The sequence below is a fragment of the Budorcas taxicolor genome, chromosome 11, assembly GCF_023091745.1.
Source record: "Budorcas taxicolor isolate Tak-1 chromosome 11, Takin1.1, whole genome shotgun sequence".
Taxonomy (NCBI): Eukaryota; Metazoa; Chordata; class Mammalia; order Artiodactyla; family Bovidae; genus Budorcas; species Budorcas taxicolor.
The window spans coordinates 62,977,314-62,999,866 of NC_068920.1; the positions used below are offsets into that span (position 1 = coordinate 62,977,314).

Sequence of the window (22,553 nt, forward strand, 5' to 3'; positions counted from 1 at the left end):
ATTCTTGGGTTTTAACCCTCAATCCAGCAATGTGCCCAGCCAGTCCCCAGGGCTCACGTTACGGGAGGAAAAACCAGAGAAATACAGAATCTAGGCTGTCCGGCTGCAGAGGCCCTGCTCAGGCCAGCCATGACAGGAGGGTATTTCTGGGGGCCCTCTTCCATGAGGGGCAGTGACTGCAGGGGTGATAGAGAAGAGATGGGGTGTCTAATTCATAACTTGTAACTTGGATGTCTAACTCCAAGCTGTCTAACCCAGAGAAGGCGAGGGCTGGGGAGACCCTGTTCCTATGACAAGGGGTCATTCTCAATAGTCTAAAAAAGCCAGACTTCCCTGAAGCTCGTTACAAGAAGATTTCTTTGAGATTTTGGGGAGGGCAGGGGAGAGAACAGGGCACTTCTGGAAAGAGAAGTGCCAAAGAATGGAAAGAAACATTACATATTTAATGTAAACACACAGGCTATTTGGCAGGGGTGTTGCAGTAAGCTTTAGAGAGATGATAAAGATTCCACCAGCTAATGGTTTTATGATATATTAATACCACTGTTCCGCAAGAGCATCCAGGTGGCACTACTGGTAAAGAATCCGCCTGCCAATGTAGGAGACGCCAGAGATGCAGGTTCAATCCCTGGGTTGGGAAGATCCCCTGGAGGAGGAAACGACAACCCACTCCAGTATTCCTGCCTGGAGAATCCCATGGACAGAGGCGCCTGGTGGGCTACAGCCCATGGGGTTGCAAAGAGTTGGACACGACTGAGCAAATGAGCACTATGGCACTATTCTGCAACCCCAAGATCAATGCCCGTCTTTTAAAGTTCATTTAAAAGACTGATTTTCTACATGTGTGTTGTGCTTCAATAAAAACACTTATTGAAGAAAAAAACAACACGAAGACCTGGCTCATTCCTTCTTTCCCAACAGCAGTGCTGGGAAGAATATCAAAAGGGGTGGCTGCTCAAGTGAAGCCAGCAGTCACTGTCTCTTTGTGGCCTCAAGAATCACCTCCATCATTAAATAGCTTTTAGTAGGTCGACTCTAGGACCACTGTGAAAAGTAAAGAACATTTTTAAAATTTTAAAGTTTATGTTCTAGATGAAAAAATAAAATAAAATAAAGTTTATGTTCTAGATGAATGACCTTGAAAAGAAAAGACAGGCCCACTGTATTGGTGTCAGAGGGCTGTCTTAGACCAAGGAACAAGGGGTTCACTTTGCCAGAGCCTCTCTTCGTGCTAAGAAAAGATAATATATATTTATTTTACTTATGCTCCGGATAAGGGAAAAACACATTATGTAACCAGATCTAATTTTCAAAAGAGGAACCTTAAGCATCCATTTAATATTACTGTAAAAATTACCCTAAAATATGTAAGCTCTATTTACTCATTATCGACCAGGGAATTTTTGCAGAAATGAATGCCAGTGGCTGGCAATTTCTTATGTAAGTGAATATGGAAATATCTCTGGTCAATAATGTGTTAGGAAAATGAGACAACAAAGAAGATTTCTGTGGAAGAAGTTAAATATTATTCAAGACTTTTGACTATTTTATAAACCCAAATGCAAGTAATTCTATGAAGACTGTATAGAACTGGAATTAAGAGATTTTCTAAAACTCCTGGACTCTGTAGGGTCAGGTTTCTTTTGGCATCTCAGGGCTGCCAAGTACCCTGTTCAGACCAATTCTTGGTACATCAGTGAGGGGTACTGAAACAGGCTCAGAATAACATCAGCATGGCTGCCACAGAAGAGAGTAAACCACGAAAAAGTTCAGGCTGTAAAGGGAACACACTGAGACACAGCCAGAGGCCGTTTACCGTTTTTCACATATGGACTCCGGAAGTTACAAAGAAGCCCGCCTGTGCGTGTGTGGTGTGCAGGCTTCTGTGAAGGCAGCCCAACGCCACGCTCGCGTGGAACTCTCTCAGCGTGGCTGAGCTCACTCCTCATGAGGACGCTGCAGAAGTGATGGGAGGTCACTTCCAAGAGTAGGTCACAGAAGATGGAGACTCCTGTCGGCCAGCCGGTTCTCTCTCTCGAATGTTTGCCTGCTTGCTCTGGTAAAGCCACCTGCACTGAGCTGCCCTACAGAGAGGACCCAACAGGCTGCTGGCCGCGGTCAGCCAAGAACTGAGACCAGCAGTCCAACAGGCCACGAGGAACTGAATCCTGCCCTCAGCCGCCCAAGTGAGCCTGGAGGCGGGTCCACCAGCAGCTGAACCCTCCGAAGACCTTAGCCCCAGGCGGCACCCTGACTGGTGAGAACCTGGCGAAGCTGTGCCCAGAGGCCTGACCCCCAGAAACTGTGTTAGTAAATGACGGGGGTTAAGCCACTGGGTTTTGGGGCAATCTGTTGCTTAGAGACAGATGATTAATGCAGCACGCACATATGCATGCTCAGTCATGTGCGGCGCTCTGTGACCCATGGACTAGAGCTCGCCAGGCTCCTCTGTCCATGGGATTCTCCAGGAAAGAATACTGGAGTGGGCTGCCATTTCCTCCCCCAAGGGATCTTCCCGACCCAAGGATGGAACTCACGTCTCCTGCACTGGTAGGCGGGTTCTTTACCACTGAGTCGCCTGGGGTGAAAACAGCACGAGGAACTCTAAAGCACGAGTGAGCACGCTTTTTCTGGGAAAAGCCGGACGGTAAGCACTTTCAGGTTTCCGCCCTTACAGCCTCTGCTGCTGTGGCACGAAAGCAGCACTGACAATGTGTGAAGAACAGGCACACTGGTCCCGAGGACAGGTGATGACTCTGTCCACGGGCTGTGGTTTGCCAATCCCTGCTCTAAAGCACAGGCTGTACAGAAATCCTATTTTTGGGTCAAAAGGGAGATGACTGCCATTTTACCACTGTGTTAAAAACTATTTTAATGATGGAAAAAAAAACCCCTCAACCTACCACTGTAACATAGTCATCACAGGCAGTGAAAATGAAAACAGTAGATGTCCAACAAATTCCTGAATTTGGTAAGTGTTTGGTACTTTGGTAAAAGAGATATGGGTGTCTTTTATGACACTCGGATACTTCTATTTGCATCTTGATGCGAAAGAGCTGAAGTCCAAGGGCAGAGATGAATGTGAGCCAGAAGAACACCTGCTAAATTAGCTGCTCACCACAATTACAACTGAGATAGCCCCCTACACACGCAGCGGCGGTCCCCTTGAGTGTCACGCTGTCCCGGAAGTGAGGAGGTATGGTTACCTTTGCTTTTCGACAAGGGTGAAGGCGGCTGCTCTGTAAACACGTCTAGGGGCGGGGCGTCGTGGTGCTCGAAGTCTCTGTCCATGGCTTCGATGAGACTGGTGATGTCCGAGTCCTCGGAGCTGTGCCGGGTGCTGCCGGGGAGCTCTGGGCGGGGCGGGGGTGCAAGGGGCGCAGGGGACAGCCTCTCGGGCTGTGGCTCCTGCTGCTGAGGCACTGGCGGCGGCGGCAGGGGCGCGTGCTGCTCCAGGGGGCTGTGGCCATGGTGCTGGCCGCTGTGCTGGCCCTGTCTGGCCCCCTTGGACTTCCGGCCTGCGGTGTGACCCTGGGCCACGCCGTGGGACTCCAAGACCAGCGGGCTGGCTTTGCTCGCCGCCTGGGCATTAGTCCTGCCGGAGGCACTCGCACTGTTTTTGGCTCTGACGTTTTCCACGTCAGCCGAGTTTCTATTGCTGTGACTGCTGTGCGGGTGGACCGACGGGCTACACTGCTTATGACTCCCTGCGCCGGGCCGGGAGGCCGAGCCACCTGCTCCACAGAAGCCCCGACTGTGACCGGAATCACAGCTGAGTGTGTTCAAGCTGAAAAAAAGGATCAGGAATAGCAATCTATGAGATCTAAGATTAAAAGACAATTATAGAACGTTCATGGTGGTCGAGTGGCTAAGTCTCCACGCTCCCAACGCACAGAAGGGGCCCAGGTTTGTTCCCTGGTCAGGGAACTAGATCCCACAGGCTACAGCTCAGAGTTTGCATGCCACAAGCACAGATCCTGCATGCCTTCAGGGACGAACGAAGCTTCCATGTGCCACAACTAAGACCTGGTATATCGAAGTACAGAAGTAAATTAAAAAAAAAAAATCACACGTACTTCATCAGTGGAGCCACTGCATATACGAATGACCCTTGGGCAGTTCTACTCATGACAAGAAACAGGATACTTTTCACAACTCTACTGGGTCTGCTCTATCTGAAAACTCGGGCAGCAAGTCACTGACCTCAGGTAGAATATTTTAACCCTCATCAATATAATAAAAACCTGGTATCTTCTAAGAGTTCTTAGTAACTCAGACTGACACACAGGGTATTACAATTTTTTCCCCCTGAGCAAAGACGAAAAGAAGAAACTTTTTTTTTTCTTTTAATTACATCAGCCAAATCTATGCATATTAGAGAATTTATCCCCAGCAGGTACACATACTTTCCTTCAGATGAAATACCAACGATTCTCCTGAGATCAAATGGTCTCCCCACATCAAAGGGCGGGTTCGAAGCCTCAAAGGACAGCCGCCTTCGGAAGGGCTCCCAAATTCCTTGAGCTTCTAAATAGGCTGTTCCAATCACCAGAAGAAACAGCGCGCTGCAGGGGGAGAAGAGGGGTGAATCCGGGTTCCTGTGTTAGCTCAAGAGCAACAGGACTTGATACTAAGGGCACAGTTTCTTGGTAAAGTACAAAACAATATAAAGAACAAAATGCCTATGACAAGACAAAGGCATTTAGGATGAAAGTCTGCCCACGGACTTCTCTAGTGTGCCAATGTGCAAGGAGGCTTGTGTGGAGGAAGTAACCACTTGAATCAGAGTGGACACTGGAGGGCACCTTTCCTTCTGCCAAGAAGCAGCTCTTTAGTTCTAACTCTCTAGGCCAACTCTCTTCCCTTGAAGGATGTGTTGGGTAAACATGTAAGTTAATTGAGAGGCAAGTATATCTCATTCTTAAAACATAAAGACAGACTGGAAAAAAGATGAGGATGCTGAGGGTTTAAAAAATATTTCTCATCAGTTTTACATTGTTTAGGTATGATATGACTCAATTAGAATAAACTATTATGTTTGAGTACATTTTATATGCCCAAATCAAGTAATTTCCTGGTAAATTATGAGGCTTTTTTTTTCCTTTAAGAAATTAAGCTGTACTGTATGTGTGTAACAAATTTTATAGGTAGAAAAGGCTCTGGTTTATTGTATATGTCACCCGAGAAGGGTTTATTTGGGTCTGACTGCTCCCACTGGTGTCTGTAAGCCTGACTCGAGGGCTGCCTCTTTTGTCCGTTGGGTGGATCCCTGGCAATCAGAGCAGTGCCTGGCACACAGGCGGAGCCATAATCAACAGCGTCAGGTGATATATACACACCAACCTCGAAAGAAGACACGAGTACCTCATTATTCCTGAGATGATGATGTACAGAGCCAGCTCCCAGTTGGGCCTGGGCAGGGCTTCTGCACAGGTTGCTAACATATGGTAAGGAAGGGATGCATTCAATACAAACACGAACTCAGAGCCACTGGCTGTTATAAACTTCAGTTCACGGATGACTCTAGAAGCTGTGAAATCAGGAGTAAACCTGAAACACAAAGGTGGCAGTGAGGCTAGGTTCTTAAAAATATGCTGCAACCAGCTTAAATACAATACCTCTGAAACAGCACTGAATTTTAGAGACTAGCACTTTTATTCAACTTTCTCATTTTCAGATGGACAAAGTATTGTCCTATGAGGTTAACTAACCAAAACAACTTTATTTTGTGGATAATTAGAGAAACTATATAGAAAGAGAACACTGGTTGACTTTCCATAATTATTAATTCAGAGAGAAGTCTCTGAGCTTCTTTTCTTTCCTTTCTTTTTTCTGTATTTAATTCACTCTCCTCTCCCATGATACACTCGCAATAATGCCTTTTTTCCCCCCAAGAAACCCATCCTAGCCCTACTGATGTTCATCTCCTCAAGCGCTGCTTTCTGTCCTAATGATTTTCTTTTTGTGTTAACTGTATGCTCTCCAACCGCATGATCTGCACCTTGAGGAAAGGTGTCTCACTCCCCACTGTTCCCTCAGGTGCAGAGTGGGATGCCTTACATGGAGTGATAGAGGCGCTAACAAAGTAAAGGTCCACTGAAGACCATGAAATTATCATTCAACTAAGGGACAGGGGTTACATTTTACTTTGTAAAACTTTATAACAGGTTATCAACTGTTAAAACATGCTGCAACTATTACACATGTAGGCATTAACATTGTTTTCTGACCAAACAATCACACATGTGGAAAAACTGCACGTGTGTGACACAGGTGTCTGCTCTACACTGAGAATGATATTAGAGTTGGTTCTCTACAAAACCTTGAACATTTTTAAAAATTAAGTATTTTTTAAATTATGAAAGCATGATAACACATTTACAGGAGACTTCAAATAAAGTTACATACAGTTCCACTATACACACACACACACACATATATACTTATAGTTCCACTATATAATTATTTAAGTAGATAAGATTTTTAGTTGGAGTTTCAATATCAAATGCTCAAAAATAAATAGAAAGAATAGGCAAAAAAGCAGAAGGATAGAGTAGACCTGAAGAGCACCATGAACTAATTCAACATATTTAAAATTTATACAATTTTTCCACACCAGCAGGGTACAAATTCTATTCAATTTTCCATAGACAATGAACCAGGAGACACTGGAACATATCCAGGGACATAAAACAAGGTGCAAAAATCGAAAATAATTTTGGAACTGGTTTCTAAGATTATCTGATCTACTTTGGAGTTTCCACAATTTTGAAAATAAAGAAATGAAGAAATAACCAAAGACTAAGTGGGGAAAAAAAAGAAGATTTAGTGATTCATCATCTTATGAGAAAATACTTACAGAATGACTATGTCTTTAGAGGCATTGGCGCTTAGTGCAAACTCTTGACAGTTGACGACTTTAAAGCCATATCCCTCACAGGAGTACCCACTGACTTCAATGGTTTCTATGTGAATTGGAAGTTGTCCTGTGTTCTCTACTTTAAATGTTCTTTTCAATGTGAAATTGGGTTCCCTTAGTCTCATACCTAAAGGAAAAAAATGAGGGGTATAAATCTTGCTGTCCTGTGCACCAGGTCCAAGTGACGATAACACATCCTTCACGAATGTATCCCAGAGATTATGACGGAGCTCCTCAGGCCAAAGGGATGAGCCACTACCCACGTTCCATCAGGAAGTTCTCTTCTTTGTTAAGTCATTTTAGATGGTGGAAGTTTAATTAGGCTTTATATTTCACATTCAGAGTAAATCAGCTAAGGTATGCAATGAAGACTGATACTTCAAAGCTTGTAAGATCCAAATGCAACAACTCTGAAAGCGAGTCCGGGTGCTCTCCCTTGAAGTCTGAAGTACTCATCAGTCATACGTGCACATGCCCATGTAGAAACAGTGTTCCTGCTTCTGGAATTACTTACTGTTGAAAAGGGAACGCTGGAATCTGTGCACATACCTATGACAAGAACACTCACCCTCCGTACAGTCTTTCAACAGTGCTTCTGTGATTTTGAAGCGTAAGGAGCTCCCTGGGCCCGGAAGCTTGCCTGCCACCCTCAAGTTCTCGGTCGTCCCCTGTCCTTGGACCATCACAGCATCCATCACAGTCAGGTTATTTCTACATAAGAAGAAGAAGCCCAGATTGTCCTCCCCTTAAATTTGCACAATCTTGATCTTGAATTTTACTGCTACTTTATAAACAATGTGAAGATTAACACATTAAATTTAACGGTCAAACATTGGCACTTAAAAAATTTAAAAATGTTTACATGACGAAGAGCAAGCGTTTTACATTTTCAAGAGTCACACATGGTACAATAAGATACTATTCGTGTCTTTTAGCTAAAAATACAATCACAACGTTATGTTTCATGAGGCGTGGTGTGCGTGTGTGTGCATATTTTTGACAAAATGAATACCCTGTTTCATAAATAAATTAATGCAAATATTAATACTGAAACAAATCAAGAAAGGACTCTTATGTAAGTACTGGAAGTCAACCCACACTTAAATCACAGAACATACCTGATTATGATTAGGGAGGAAACAGTTCTATTGTGAACTGGAGTAAACTTTACTTTGACAGATTTCTTTTCTCCAGGTTTTAAAATTAAGTTTAAAACTAAATGTCGGGAGAGGCCCTCTGTGAATCCTGTTGAACTCTGCAGTGGGTGAGCCTTGAATCATTGGGCAAACAAACAAGAGTCATTAGCATATTTTCTGGAAAATATTTTTTCCCTTTACCCCATCCACAGCCGAGTATTAGTTTCTCAAAATGACTAACTATAAAAACAAATTTATCCCTTCTGATTTAGATCCTGGATAGCTGGCAAGCAGAGCAACTGATGATGACAACTTCATAATCTACATTAAGTCCCAAAAGGGGTTTTATTCCCCAGGTCACCAGAGTCTTCATGTTTGTACTAATCATTTGTTTTTGTGTACAGATCTTTTAACTTTAAAGGTTCTGAAACATGACAAAAAAACAGAAAAGGACACACACCTGAGAGATGAGCAGCTCAACGCTTTAACACAAAGCGAGCAGCTGTGTGGCCAGAGCCCAGCGCCCTGAAGGCCTACTGGTGCTGCCCCTCACCTGTCAGTCATGGTTTTCCTGCCTCTCTCCTCAGAAGGGTATTGGCTGCACAGTCTTAAGGCCGCATCATTTTATTTATGATGGTATTTCCAATTCATATCAATCTCTCTTTCAATTTTATTTTGAAAGCTAAGCCCCTTATTACTGTTTCATAAACACTTGATGATTTTAAGTTCAAATAATAAGTTCAGTTTAATAATCAAAATATGACTTCTTGACAGTTACAGATAAGATTAAAAAGATTTGCTTTTTATTAAAAAAAAAATCATAGTTAACACTGCTCTGATTTCAAGTAACATTAAACTTAAACTTTTTTGGGGGTGGAAGGGCTGGTAGTACTTGGGTATAAATGTCCATGGCACTCTATCTACCTGCTAACCTGTGGGAGGAGAGTGAATTTTCTATGATTTTCTACTATACACAGATCTATTTCAACAGCATGATTCTATGGACATAATTTCATAGCTAATAAACTCTGTGAAGCACACTACTTTTCAACTCTCTCTTCTGAGGTGGCTATCTTTTTCCTGCATCGAAAATTCTTCTCTGTCAATGTCTACTAGGATGACAGTGTTCCGACTGCTCCCAAATGGCTGGTGAACAGGTTCCCTTTAAATAAACTGTTCTGAGTAACTGACAAACACATTATACACTATACCTATATTCCCAACAAACAAATTCTGATGACATGGAAAATACTTCAGGATTTTGTGATACCTCTGGGCTAACACTCAGTGATTTTCATAGTGGTGGTTCGTGAAGAGGGATGCACAGACCCTTGGGGATCTGAGAGGTAGTTTTAGGCGTGTCAAAACTACTTTCACAACACAGACCAAACTTCTTTGCCTTTTTCACTGTGTTAACATTGGCACTGATGGCCAGCAAACGCAAAAGCAATGGTGGGTAAGTAAAATTGCTGACCCTTTAGCTAGAAGCAAGGTAGCCTTATCAAACCTCCCTGGTAGCCATGGTTTCACTGCCAGGCACTTACAGCTAACAAAAACAAAAGCCAAAACCTGTGACTGATTAGTAATAAATATTAATCTTAAATCTCAACCCTTGAGCATGAGGCTTTTTAATACTGTGTGATAGAACAAAGTATGCCTGCAGCGCCCCCTGCAGCATGCTGAACCATGCTGTCTGGAAGAGCTATTGTTTGAGATGCCAAGAGAACTAGCTCCTTCCTCAAGGGGCTCCATTTCTGTTTGAAAAATGACTGAGAGTCAATATATGACTATTCAGACTGGAGGAATTAGTAGACATTTTCATAAAAATGAAGTCCATCTGTTCCTTTAAGGAGAGCAACTGAAGCATTTGTCGCCAGTGGTAAAATTCGACTGTTTGAGGGTAATTTAGAATTTTGGCCTTGTGAACTTGAGAGCTTCCCAATAGTTAAAGAATTCCCTGATGAGATTCACGGTTACAGGGATGAACATGATTTTTTGCATACTTCAGAGTGAATTGTATCAACATTTGGAAGCTCTGCATATGTTAGTGAACCAATATTTCCCAAATGATTGGTTCACTAACATATGCAGAGCTTCCAATAGCTAAAAAGGCAATTAAGACATCCTTTCTGCAATTACATGAATGTGTCAGGTCAGGTCAGGTCAGATCTTTATCATATACTTCAACCAAAACAACATATCATAAGAGGCTGAATGCAGAAGCAGACATGAGAATCTATCTGTATATTAAGTCTGAGAGCCACTGAAGAGCTCTGTAAAAATGTAAAACAATCTGTTCTTATTGCAAAACCGTTTTTTCGTTTTTATATTATCTATCAAACAGAATGGGCTTATCATTATTTTAAATGAATTAAATCACTATTTTAAGGATCTCAGTTTTCATTTCTAATACGGTCAATACTGACGGATATTACCCGCACAAACAAAAAACCTCTCTGGAGTCCTTAATAATTTTTAAAAACTGAGATAAAGCAGAAGTCCTAAATTATTTTTCAGACTGTAAAGGAATCTTGAGATCAAATAATTTCAGATCCACAGTTTTACAGCACCGTAGAGAACTGTGTGGGAATTTATTTGAAGCTGACCCGAAGGCCTCCTCCAGAATTCCTTATTTAGAATAAATTTCTGGATCTAGGGCACTCTCATTCATCTTCCGACCTCTCATAGTACCTACATCTTACAGGTACCACCGAAGATTTGGTAAGATAAGAACGGCAAATTCTAGGTCATTTACTTCTTATGTGTATTTTCTCTCCTTATAAAAGCAGAGTGAACGGAATTTGTGGTTACTGAACTTTCTAGATATTATCATTTAGATATCTGGATAATATCTAGATATTTGGATAACCCTGAACTTATTATTTTTATGGCATTATTTTATGGTATCTTTATGGATGGAAACAAAGAAAATAAAAATGATTCTAAGAGAATGGCATGGATTAGAATATGAAACTCTAAATTTCAGTCTAGTGTTCTACCTATTACTCAGCAGAAAAAAAAAATTGAAAATTACTTAGAAAAAAACTTTCTTATACAAGACTGACTTAAAAATAGATCTATAAAAAGTATTCGATAAAGGTCTGGCTAATATATGTTTTATAGATTAAAACATAAAATTATGGGAAAGAACACACATACTTAAAAAACCATAACTCATGTGGCTGGAGAGCAGTTAGTGATTCCTAACCAGTAACGCCCATGTGCCACATAAGCCTGGGCAAGGGCTCCCTGACTCTGGGGGCGCTACATGTGAGCCTGGCCCTGCCAGCCATCGCAGGTATGAACTCGGCCAAGTCACTTCCTCTCCCTGAGCTCCGTTCCTCCGCCACCAGCAGACCATGCGAAGTACTGATCTCTTAGGGTGGTTAGTGACAGCTCAACCAGTCTGCTGTAATGGTTATGTGAAATTACAAGCGTGAATGCGCCCCACATGATGCTGACACGCACTAGGTACTCGGGGAATGCTGAAAACCTTCCATTCTCGCCTGTGAGCCCAGGCTGACTCATGCAGTCCACATTCCCCGAGGGCTTCCTATTCGCCAAGCGACTCATCTAAGGGCTTCCATGTTGGTTTATCTGTTAAAAACCCCTGTAACATCCAGATTATTAAGTTCACATCGCAACAGAGGCTTAAGTTTGGAAAGGTTGACACACTTGGTCGAGGTGACCAAGCTAGTAGGTACACAGGCATGATGACCCCAGAGGCCGACCTCCCTTGCTCCAAATGGGAAGCAGCCGAGTCACAGCTCCTTGACAGACTGGGACCTGTGCACGGCAAGGGCCCACAGCGAGGAGAGAACGGAGGGGCAGATGACCGTTTCCATCAAAGTCATTCAGATGATGGAAGATTAACTAGACTCTCACTCTTATTCATTCAACACCTTTCGTTTTATAAATGTGAGAAAAACTAAGATAAGTAGAAGACAGGTCCTCCAGGAGCCTATACCCGGATTTGGGAAACAAGGCACCACACATGGAAAACAAAACAGAAACCAAAGTTAACATGGGTGTAAATGAGGAGTCAGGGAAATCAGGGGGCTGGACCCGGGGGGAGCTCACAGCCAGCGGGGCTGCGTGCACAGGCTGTCCAGGCTGGACGAGATGAGCTGGGCAGGAGGAAGGGCGCGCAGGCCAAGGGACTTGGGCCGATTCGCAGGCAGCGTTAGTTCCGAGTGCCGATTCCTGACTGACACGAGGAAGTTCTAAGTTCCTACATAATCATGGGTGGGTTAGTGGCTGCTCAGCCTGGCCTGCGTGACAGAGACTATCTGGTCCTAGAACAAACCAGCCTGTGTATGCACTCAGCAGTTCAAAAGCATCTGTTGAGGGAAAACTGTAAGTGCTACTGTGCTAAGCATGAATACAGCCAGCCATGGGTCTGGCCTTCATGGAGTTTACAATTTTATTACAAAGTTTCCAAAATAAAAATTTAAATGACCAAGCTCAATATTTTGAGGCTTAATAAGAAGAAATCATGTATTAGTCTATACACCTCATTGGCATCCTCTCAGAGGTTCTGGCAGCCATTATTATGGGCTTAATGTTTAATGCCCACAAATAGGACCTTCTACACAGCATGCCTCCTGGTGATCTAAATCCCACCCACTCCTCCTGGACTTTATGCCTCTAAAAGAATTACTGGACTCTTCAGAACTTCTTCAGTAACCTGCCTTTCAGGCAGTTTAAGGATGGTCAATGTTTTTCTTCCACATTGCATCGGTCATATCATAAAATTACTTCTTTGTAATTGTATGAAGTTTGAATACTTACACTGTTTCTGAAGACTTGGAATTCTTGTGTTCTTAAATCGATCTTTGCCACCTTACTTAAGTTAAACCTCAAATTAAAAAACACACATAACTCTTTGTGAATAGCATCATAGTTAAAGCGGCTGCAGAATAATTACCAAGATTGTGTTTACCTTTCAGCAGATTTTGAGATCAATATTATCAGATTAATAGCCTTCAAAAAGCAGCTACAATTTACAGTTGATTCTTCACTTTTAAAACTAAAATATTTGAAAGGCTCCACCTGCTTCCTCTTTATATTGTTTTAGGAAGGAGTTCTACATGATTCCTTCTTGTCTTAAACTGGAAGCTCTTCGAGATGCTTAATGTAATATCTCGTTCTCTCCCTAGAACGTTCTCTCAACTTCAATTATAGATGCAAGATTTCTCTAAGCAAATCTACTGTTTATGAGCTGCAATAAAGCTCTAATACTCTGGCCACCCAATGCAAAGAGCCAACTCAGTAGAAAAGACCCTGATGTCTGGAAAGATTGAGGGCAGGAGAAGCGGGAGACAGAGGATGAGATGGCTGGATGGCATCACCAGCTCAATGGACGTGAGTTTGAGCAAACTCTGGTAATAGTGAAGGACAGGGAAGCCTGGTGCGCTGCTGTTCATGGGGTTGCAAAAAGTCAGACACGAGTTAGTGACTGAACAACACTGACAACTTTCTATCAGACAAAAGATTTGGAGGTAAATGCTCGTGAGACCCCAGAACACCTCCTGTGGGATACAGACAATCCAGAGTGCTGTGGCCACAAAGGAGTCAATCCTATGTAAGCATTAATTTAAGAACATCCTGACGTTTCTACTTTATAGACAATAATATACCCGTAGTCCATGCGGTCACAAAGAGTCCCAAAGACTTAGCAACTGAACAACAACCAAGTTTTAAATGTGTAAATGATCATTCACTGTTCACATGGAAACATTTTGATGATATGAAGCAATGCTTACCTTGATATTAACTTATCTATAAAGATGGAAGGGCTGGAATATAAAGCCAGGGGGATAAACTGAATATAGACAGGAACATCTGCAGGGTTTTCTAACATAATCTCTTCTTCCTTAAACAAAATAAAGAGGTGGTAAATGAAAGATCTGCCCCATTAGAAAGAAGAGCAGATACTTCATCACACTATGACACATTTCCAAAGGCCCATGGCACTCTGGATACTTACTGAAGAGCAGTTTGTATTAGTGAGGGGAAACCTCACGAGCCGGGGGGAGCTGAGGAGGGATGGCCAGGAGAGCTCGGCGGAAACTTTTGACAGGATGTTTTTCTGAAGGTCTGTATTTACTTCAAACATAGCGCTCAATCTAGAAGACACAATTTGTAAGTCACTGTATCAAACGGAAATGCTTGAGTTTTCTCAATACATGCGATTCTATTAGGCTTGTGTACTTGAGAAATTTTATTCTGGCCTTGAATAAACACAGGTTTACCTGCTCCTAACATTCTACTCTGTTTTCACAGACACATATGAAGAGGTCTCTATTTCGGCACGGAGAGCAAACTATCTATCACCGATCACCTGCCCTGTTTCCATACTGAATGTGTAAGTGACCAGCCAGGCATATCCAGATGACAGGGTGTAATGGGGATCCTAAAGATCCTGCATGTTTAGTGGAAAGATCTAGATACCAACAGCAGCTAAATATTTCAGTTGAACTAATGAGAAGGCAGCACACTGCTTGGCATATGGCTCCTTTCCCACTTGAGAAAAAAACCCACAAAGTCTTACTCTGCAATGAAGACGTCAGTTGAAACGATAATATATATGAGGGTTTTGTGTAGACATATATATGAAGCAATATTCAGGACCTCATCTGACTATTTCTCTACTTAGAAGTGTTTATAAACCAGCTGTTTAGAACTCAGAACACATTCCCTATGGAAACAGTACTACAGAGGGGGCTAAACACTGAAGCCTATTTTATACTATAAGAGCACTGAATTATGGTACCATAATGTTGGTGAGAGTACCAGTTTTATAAGAATACTGGTACTGAATTTTCTGTGATACGCCTGTTGACAAGGTAACACAGAGGCAGGAGTGGGGAGAATGCCACGTTCACTATGCAGCTGTGACCTGGTAGCTCAGGGCAGGCTGGGAGCCTGGGTCTTCAGTGGGGAACACTAGGCTCACAGAGACAAAGGCAGGGGTTTCGGTGGTTGGGAGGTGAAGAGGATCCTTGGCAGGTGAGCCAAGGGCAGCACTACCCGTCATTTATTCATAATTGGGTGTTAAAATACAGAGGCGACCTGTACATTACAACATCTATCATGGAAACTGGAGAACCAAGGAGTGTCTGAATTAGTGTTCTCTTAATGGAGAAGGCAATGGCACCCCACTCCAGTACTCTTGCCTGGAAAATCCCATGGATGGAGGAGCCTGGTGGGCTGCAGTCCATGGGGTCACTAAGAGTCGGACAGGACTGCGCGACTTCACTTTCACTTTTATGCATTGGAGAAGGAAATGGCAACCCACTCCAGTGTTCTCGCCTGGAGAATCCCAGGGACGGGGGAGCCTGGTGGGCTGCCGTCTATGGGGTCGCACAGAGTCGGACACGACTGAAGTGACTTAGCAGCAGCAGCAGCAGTGAGTTCATTAGAAGTCTCTTTGTACTAATTTTAACCATTTTAAAGGTAAAATTTACCTCTCTTTTTGCCTTAAGAAAACCCTTCACAGCAGGTAGTTCAGATACACAGAAACCTGCAGATCTGACTGTTCATGGCTTGAAAATACTATGTTAGAATAAACTGGAAGATTTTGATGATGCTGACAAATATATTTCAAATTAGCCAATGGAGAAGAACAGTGTTTATCAGTTTTCAAGTCAAACTGTCTTTGGAAGTACACAGAAAGGTCAAATTTCTAAACTGCCACATATAAATGTGTCTTTGCTTCTGAATCCAGGTATGGTACTGATCTGTCAATGTGAACACTTTCCACCTGAACCCTAGCAGATTCAGCACTGGAAAGGGAGGAGGCAGTTCTTTGCACCAGGAGCAGAGACACTCCTCCTATGGTGAGGTTCAACTTTTAAAGTGTTTCCTTGCCTTGAACAGAGGTCAGAGGCAGGTAGACTCTTTCTTATGCAAATAGCTGTCTGATATGGAAGCTGGGCTTCCCTGGTGGCTCAGATGGTAAAGAATCCACCTGCATGAGGAGACCCAGGGTCAGTCCCTGGGTATGGAAGATTCCCTGGAGAAGGGAATTGCTACCTACTCCAGAATTCTTGTTTAGAGAATCCCATGAACAGAAGAGCCTGGCAGGCTACAGTCCATGGGGTTGCAGAGTTGAACATGACTGATCCACTAAGCACAACACAGAACTCATCCTACACAAGGACAACTTCGTCGAGTTTCTGTGACTTTCCATCTAGAGCACTGGAAATAAAGACAAAAATGGTAGCGTGTGTCCTTCTGAGAAATACACAATCACAGTGGCCATTCAAGATGCTTCATTATGGTTTTCTGAAGATTAGGCACATTTTTGGCACTACAGAGAAATAAAATAACCAAATACAGGAATAACTTTAGATAATCATGTTTCAAACTGGTAAAGGTAGCTCAAACACTTATATACAGCAAAACCACTTACCTGTGACCTGAGTTTTCCTTTATTCCCATCCATCCCTTGAACAGGCTTTGATGCAAATCCCAGTCAGTGTCCCAGGCATCTTCCTGCATGGCTATGCCAGGCTGGACTTTGGGTTCAGCTAAAACACAGGGACAAATGGTATGACATACTCTGCCCCTCAGATGATTTCTACAGCATCGAGATGTAGGGGTGGGCTTTAGAAGCAGCAGCCTATCACTAACGGGAGTACCTTGGGGAGGTAGTGAAGGCGTGAGAGAACAGTAAGATGACTTACATTTGGACAGAAAAGGCAAGCCGACATAGCAATGATCCCCGCACTGCAATCCAGGGTCAAAGTAAATGTTTGCAATCTATAAAGGGGCACAGGAGAACCATGAATCCCCAATCCATGGAAGGTCACAATAACAAAGGACAAAAAGATGGGAATCTGCAAATACAACGCGTTCAAACCTTTGATTTTTTCCCTGGCTCCAAGTCTTCCTTATTACCCCGCAATCGTTTGTAGTAAAAACGCACATCTTCTGACAAAGATCGTATCTGTTGGATCTTTACCTTCTGTGAGAAGGAATTCATAATATTTAAACTCTGATGAACTATTTTCCCCTGAAGGAAGAAAACAAACAAATTCATTTGTAAATGGCTGGATTTTCTTCAGAACACACACTTTAGAACAGACAGACATATTTACAGAAGACCAAAGCTCAAAGGACCCTTAGAACATTCAAAAGTTGATAAGCTTTAAATCTGTAATCAGAGGCCCTCCTCTGAATATATGTATTTCATTGTTATTTTTAAGGCCTGTTACAGAGAAATTGGCAGGTCAAATCTCTGCAATCAGGTAAAAATGAATTAAAGTAAAAGTGCTCACATAACAAAGGTGCAGAACTAGCTTTGAATGAAGGAAACAGTCACTATCAGTTTGTTAAGAAAGGTTTGTTTATACCAAGGCCAGGCTACCTTAAAAGTTACCAAATTCAGGATGAAATAATTATAAAATCACTGAATTCTAAAAATCCAAAGCTAAACGAGAAACAAAAAAAAAAATCAGATTTTTCTCAGAAAAAGTATTTTCTTTATATAAAAAAAATACTATCTGTGCCAAAGAGAAATCAGACATCTTTTAAAAACATAGGTTAGCTGGCATCGTATTAAAATGAAGCATACAGATTAAATCATTATATTACCAATGACTGTGCTTATCAGCTGTCTCTTCCTGTGATAGGGTACCAATTTTATTTTTTTTAATAAAGAGATTTATTTATTTTTTTTGTCATGGAGCACACCATGTTCCCTGACCACGGATCAAACGCATGCCCCTGCATTGGGAGTGTTGAGTCTTAACCACTGGACTGTCAGGGAAGTCCCAGGGTGCCAGATTAAAAAATATATACGTGATTGAAATAATCATCAATAAGAATCATATTATAACCTTTTCCTTTTTTTTGTTGAATACAGAACCAGAATCTTATGGCCTGATTCCTAGATTTTTAGAGAAGTCTGAAACGATCAGGGCTTCCCAGGTGGCACCAGGGGTAACTAATCTGCTTGCCAAAACCGGAGATGCAACAGGCTGGCCCCTGGGGGGAAAGACTCACTGGAGGAGGAGATGGCAACCCACTCCAGCATTCTTGCCTGGAGAATCCCCTGGACAGAGGAGCCTGAGCGCCTAAAATGATCAGACCCACTGGTCTAAAATTTGGTATTAAAAGACAAAGAAATTAAGAGAATGCATAGTAAAAAGAGTTCAATGATGGTGAAAAGTGAAAGTGAAAGTCGCTGGCCGTATCTGACTCTTTGTGACCCCATGGACTATATAGCCGATGGAATTCTCCAGGTCAGAATACTGGAGTGGGTAGCCTTTCCCTTCTCCAGGGGATCTTCCCAATCCAGGGACTGAACCCAGGTCTCCTGCACTGCAGGTGGATTCTTTACCAGCGGAGCCACAAGGGAAGCCCAAGAATACTGGAGTGCATAGCCTGTTCCTTCTGCAGTGAATCTTCCTGACCGAGGATCGAACCGGGGTCTTCTGCATTTGCAGGCGGATTCTTTACCAACTGAGCTATCAGGGAATGTGGTGAGATTAAGTCTAACTCTTATTATATACAGTCTAACCAGAGTAAAATGCAGTAGAAAGAAAGATAATTAACAACAAGTCTACAAATTAACTGTCTTACTGGAAAGGAAGGTGGAAGAACCATGTGCTTTGGGAAGCAAGTCAGAGAACCCACTGCGATCACAGCCTTCACAGGAATTGTTAGGATCTGTGGAGGGAAGAAACAAACCACAGAGAAATAAGTGTGTAAGTCCTAGACTGACCTGGCAGTTGTTGCACTATTTTAGGAGATTTAAGACAACCAACCTTGGGACTTACATGAGCAATAACCAACTGGTAAGCAAAATTAAAATCACCCATGGATACTGTTTAATCTATCCACATACTGCACAAAATGCACCGAAATACCTTTCCATGTGCTTCTCAGTGGTTCACTGAAAACAAGGTAAACAAGACCAAACAATGGGGAAGGAATGAGGAACAGATTTTTCATAGTATAGGTGATTTTGCAGATTATTAATTTAAAAAGGAAAGTCCAACTATACTCTTAAAACAATGCATGAAAAATCCAGCATTTTTAAAAGATACATAGCTCTCTACTTTTTTGTACGTAGCAATAAATTAATGTCAACCTGATTTTTTTAAAAAACGAGCTGAATATTCCAGGTTTTAAATCTCAACTCACACCCTATTTGGAATTCACAAGGATACTTTGCTAAGGAAATGTACTTATTTCTATCAAAAGTGATAAATGTGGATTCCTCACTTTCAGAGATAATTAATTTTACATACTCCCAACATATCATTTATTACTAAAAGACCAATTCTATTTATTCTGAATGAGTCTGCTTTCATGGGGGCAGGGGTTGTATGTGGTGAAAACAGGCAGGAGAACAACGGTAGCTTGCTGAATTCAGCAGTGCTCAACTTCCCAAGAGCTTTAAAAGAACACATAAAAATATTTACACTTGGCAGAAACACATCCCTTCAAAAATCTCATTGAATGCAACATGTCAATCCCACAAAAAGTCTTTAAAAAGTTCACTGATTTTCATTTGGTTCCTGACTTAGAATGACTCATGTAAACATAATTGTGAGAACTCAAATTAAGATGTGATTTCCTGATTGTATCTTCCTTTTTGGCAATGTTACACAGCAGGATATTTATGACTGCAGAAAGAGAGAGAGCTAACCTCCAGAATTTCAGCCAGGGTCCATGTAATGCTACAGCCATTTGTAAGCCATTCTAACAGCAAATCTAAAAGTGCCAAACGCATTTTTCTGAAGTTGCTTTTAGTCAAGAGATTCAGGTTTTATCAGAAAACTATGAGCTAGTGAAAACCATTATTTTGTAGACTATTCCCAGAAGCTTAAGCTTTTAAAAGTATCAAAGTGGTAAACTGTAACTTTTTGAATAAACTTGGTTCTCTGTTTCTATAGAAACAAAAAACGGACTGACTTTTCCAGAAAGACCCCACTGACCTGAATCCCTGTAAATACAGTCCTTACCTCATAGTCTGTCGTGATCTGTATAGCCCCATCGTGAACTCCTTCCAGTTTTTTTGCAGTAAGTTTGACTCTGAACACTGCAAAGTATCCTGAAGCTAGTATTACCTGTATGGAGTAGAAAGTACATCCCTCATTAGCCTTGCTAACTGAAATTTTCTATTAAAATGGAAAAGAAAGCTACAAAAACCCTTCAGTTTTAAATCAGTGTTAACTCATATAGGTTAGGAATTCAAAATCCTAACAAGCTAACACAGAATCAACACTCCATCATGTACAAATATCTCAAAATAAATAACGCCCATCTCTGGATGTTTACCTATTATACTTACTCCATGGGCTACTGAGAAAGCTGGTTCCCGGAGGAGCAGCTGAATTCTCAGCTGCTAAGCTGCGGGGGTGGGGTGTGTGGGCTTCACCCCCAGTCATGTACCTGCATGGTCAAAGGGGGCGCAGGCTACAGCAGCAGGATGCAGCCTCCCCCCCTTTCAGAAGCCACACCAGGGCACAAGTACATGCAAAGCTGGTTCTGCTCCCAGTTCTGAATTCAGTTTTGGCGTGTTAATACCCATGTCTTCAGATCAACTGAGACTGGGTCACACGAAAACATCAAAAGATCAAGGAAAGAAGGAAAAGTTAAGCAACGCGATTTTGAAAAAAAGCAGAACGTAGAACGTGGATCTCACTTATTTTCTCAAGCTATCTGCTGATATTTCCTGTGCTTAATCTTTTCAATCGAGAAACTTCCGAAAAACCGTGAAATTCATTTTGTGAAGTTGTACTTTAGTCGGTAGTAGTTATACTTTACCTGGAATTTACATTTACCACCAAATAACAAATGCGGGTGCACCAAACGCACCCACTTTTCCCCTTCGGAAGCATTTCTAGGTTGGTTTTATGCAATTCTAACAACAAATGCGGGTGTACTGAACGCACCCACTTTCCCCCTTTGGAAGCATTTCTAGGTTGGTTTTATGCAATTCGAATGTTTTCATCATGACTCTGACCACCCCAATCAGAGCATGTGTCTGAAGAGCACGGAGAGTTGTTGACAGTGTGTGTTTCATAAGGAACAGGACGCTAATTTATTTCATATGTTTGGCTTTTTGGAAAATAGCTGGACAACAGTTGAAAGTTTACAACTTAAACTTTACAAATTACAAACTTAAAAAAAAATCTACATTTTGCGGAGTTGTTATTTTGAAGCTGGCAACTCACTACAACTTCCTATTTTAAGTAAGGAAGGGTTCATAAAAATGATCTCATCTTTCTATCCCTTGGTTCTTATATTTATGTAGTTTCTTTTTAAGGTTTTATCTTGTACTGGGGTACAGCCCATTAACAATGCTGAGAGAGTTTCAGGTGCACAGAGAAGGGACTCAGCTGTGCACATACATCTATCTATTCTCATCAAACTCCCCTCCCAGCCAGGCTGCTACAGAACAGTGAGCAGAGTTCCCCTGCTCTACAGCAGGCCCTTGGCGGTTATCCACTTTAAATATAGCAGTGTGTACATGCCCATCTCTTATATTTATATAGTTTTATATAAAAGTGGATTCTAAACCCCAAAGTTGCAGCAGGTTACTGAGTGGACCCCTCAAATGTAAACAAGTGTTAACATGTGCTATTGTAGGAGGAAATGATCCGGAGTCCTGAGAGTATTAATTTACCCTGTATTAGGGAAAACAGTATGATTCAGCCATCTCGGATTAGGTCTACATACATTAGGTCTACTTTAACCTCACTGTTGAAATGAACACATTAATAGCTGGTCTCACTGCTGTCCTTTTTCAGCATTCTATTTGTATTAAAAATGAAACCTCAGCTGGAGTGACAAATATTACTTGTCACAGGCATATTCTTTTTTGTTTTAAAAGGAGACTTTATGAATGAGTCAAATTTAAAACATTATAAATTATTAAAATGCAAATACCCAACACCCATGTATCCATCACAATATTTGATTATGGAGCTTGAATGCCACACAGCTGCGAGTAGAATAGACCTTATCCAGCATACACATTATCCAGTACTGTTTCCCACTTTTTCATAAATCCTTTTTCAAATTTTTTACATACAATCCTACTTACAGCTTATCTGTTTTAATATGCAATCATAAAATCGCAACTTTATACATTTGGTTGTTTCTGGTTATCTGGAATTATTAATACTGCTCTCACAAACATCTGCATTCTCACCGCTTCTGGCTCTTTAAATGAATTCCACAGGAAGAAGTCCCAGGAGTGGCACACATTGTCAAATTATTCTCTAAAAAACCTGTTTTGGGGAATCTTTCTCATACAAAATGTTTATATCCATTTTTATGGCCTATGGCATTGCACGGAAAGGTCTTTGTCAACAATCCCTGTGCATAAGGACATCTGCTTTTCCTTCTGTAAAACTGCCGTGAGAAGTTCTACCCTAACCTTCAGAGGAGGTTATATTCTGCGCCTTCCAAGTCGCACAGGTGATTCTACTAACTCTGCTCTGAGTAAGTTTAAACTCTGAGATTCCTTTCCAGCA

The 22,553-nt window shown here is 41.9% G+C and overlaps 1 protein-coding gene across 1 annotated transcript in view; it reads right to left on the reverse strand.

The window, feature by feature from the left end:
• TMEM131 (transmembrane protein 131) overlaps nucleotides 1–22,553 on the reverse strand; it is a 178,161-nt gene that overhangs the window by 16,680 nt on the left and 138,928 nt on the right. The window contains exons 18-31 of the mRNA XM_052647523.1: nucleotides 20,034–20,138; nucleotides 18,646–18,732; nucleotides 16,922–17,074; nucleotides 16,746–16,821; nucleotides 16,472–16,589; nucleotides 14,045–14,183; nucleotides 13,821–13,930; nucleotides 12,847–12,913; nucleotides 8,038–8,189; nucleotides 7,488–7,630; nucleotides 6,860–7,046; nucleotides 5,365–5,550; nucleotides 4,407–4,565; nucleotides 3,207–3,787 (exon numbers count right to left, since the gene is read on the reverse strand). Coding sequence (XP_052503483.1) covers nucleotides 3,207–3,787; nucleotides 4,407–4,565; nucleotides 5,365–5,550; nucleotides 6,860–7,046; nucleotides 7,488–7,630; nucleotides 8,038–8,189; nucleotides 12,847–12,913; nucleotides 13,821–13,930; nucleotides 14,045–14,183; nucleotides 16,472–16,589; nucleotides 16,746–16,821; nucleotides 16,922–17,074; nucleotides 18,646–18,732; nucleotides 20,034–20,138 — 2,263 coding nt within the window. The remainder of the gene's footprint in view (nucleotides 1–3,206; nucleotides 3,788–4,406; nucleotides 4,566–5,364; nucleotides 5,551–6,859; nucleotides 7,047–7,487; nucleotides 7,631–8,037; nucleotides 8,190–12,846; nucleotides 12,914–13,820; nucleotides 13,931–14,044; nucleotides 14,184–16,471; nucleotides 16,590–16,745; nucleotides 16,822–16,921; nucleotides 17,075–18,645; nucleotides 18,733–20,033; nucleotides 20,139–22,553) is intronic.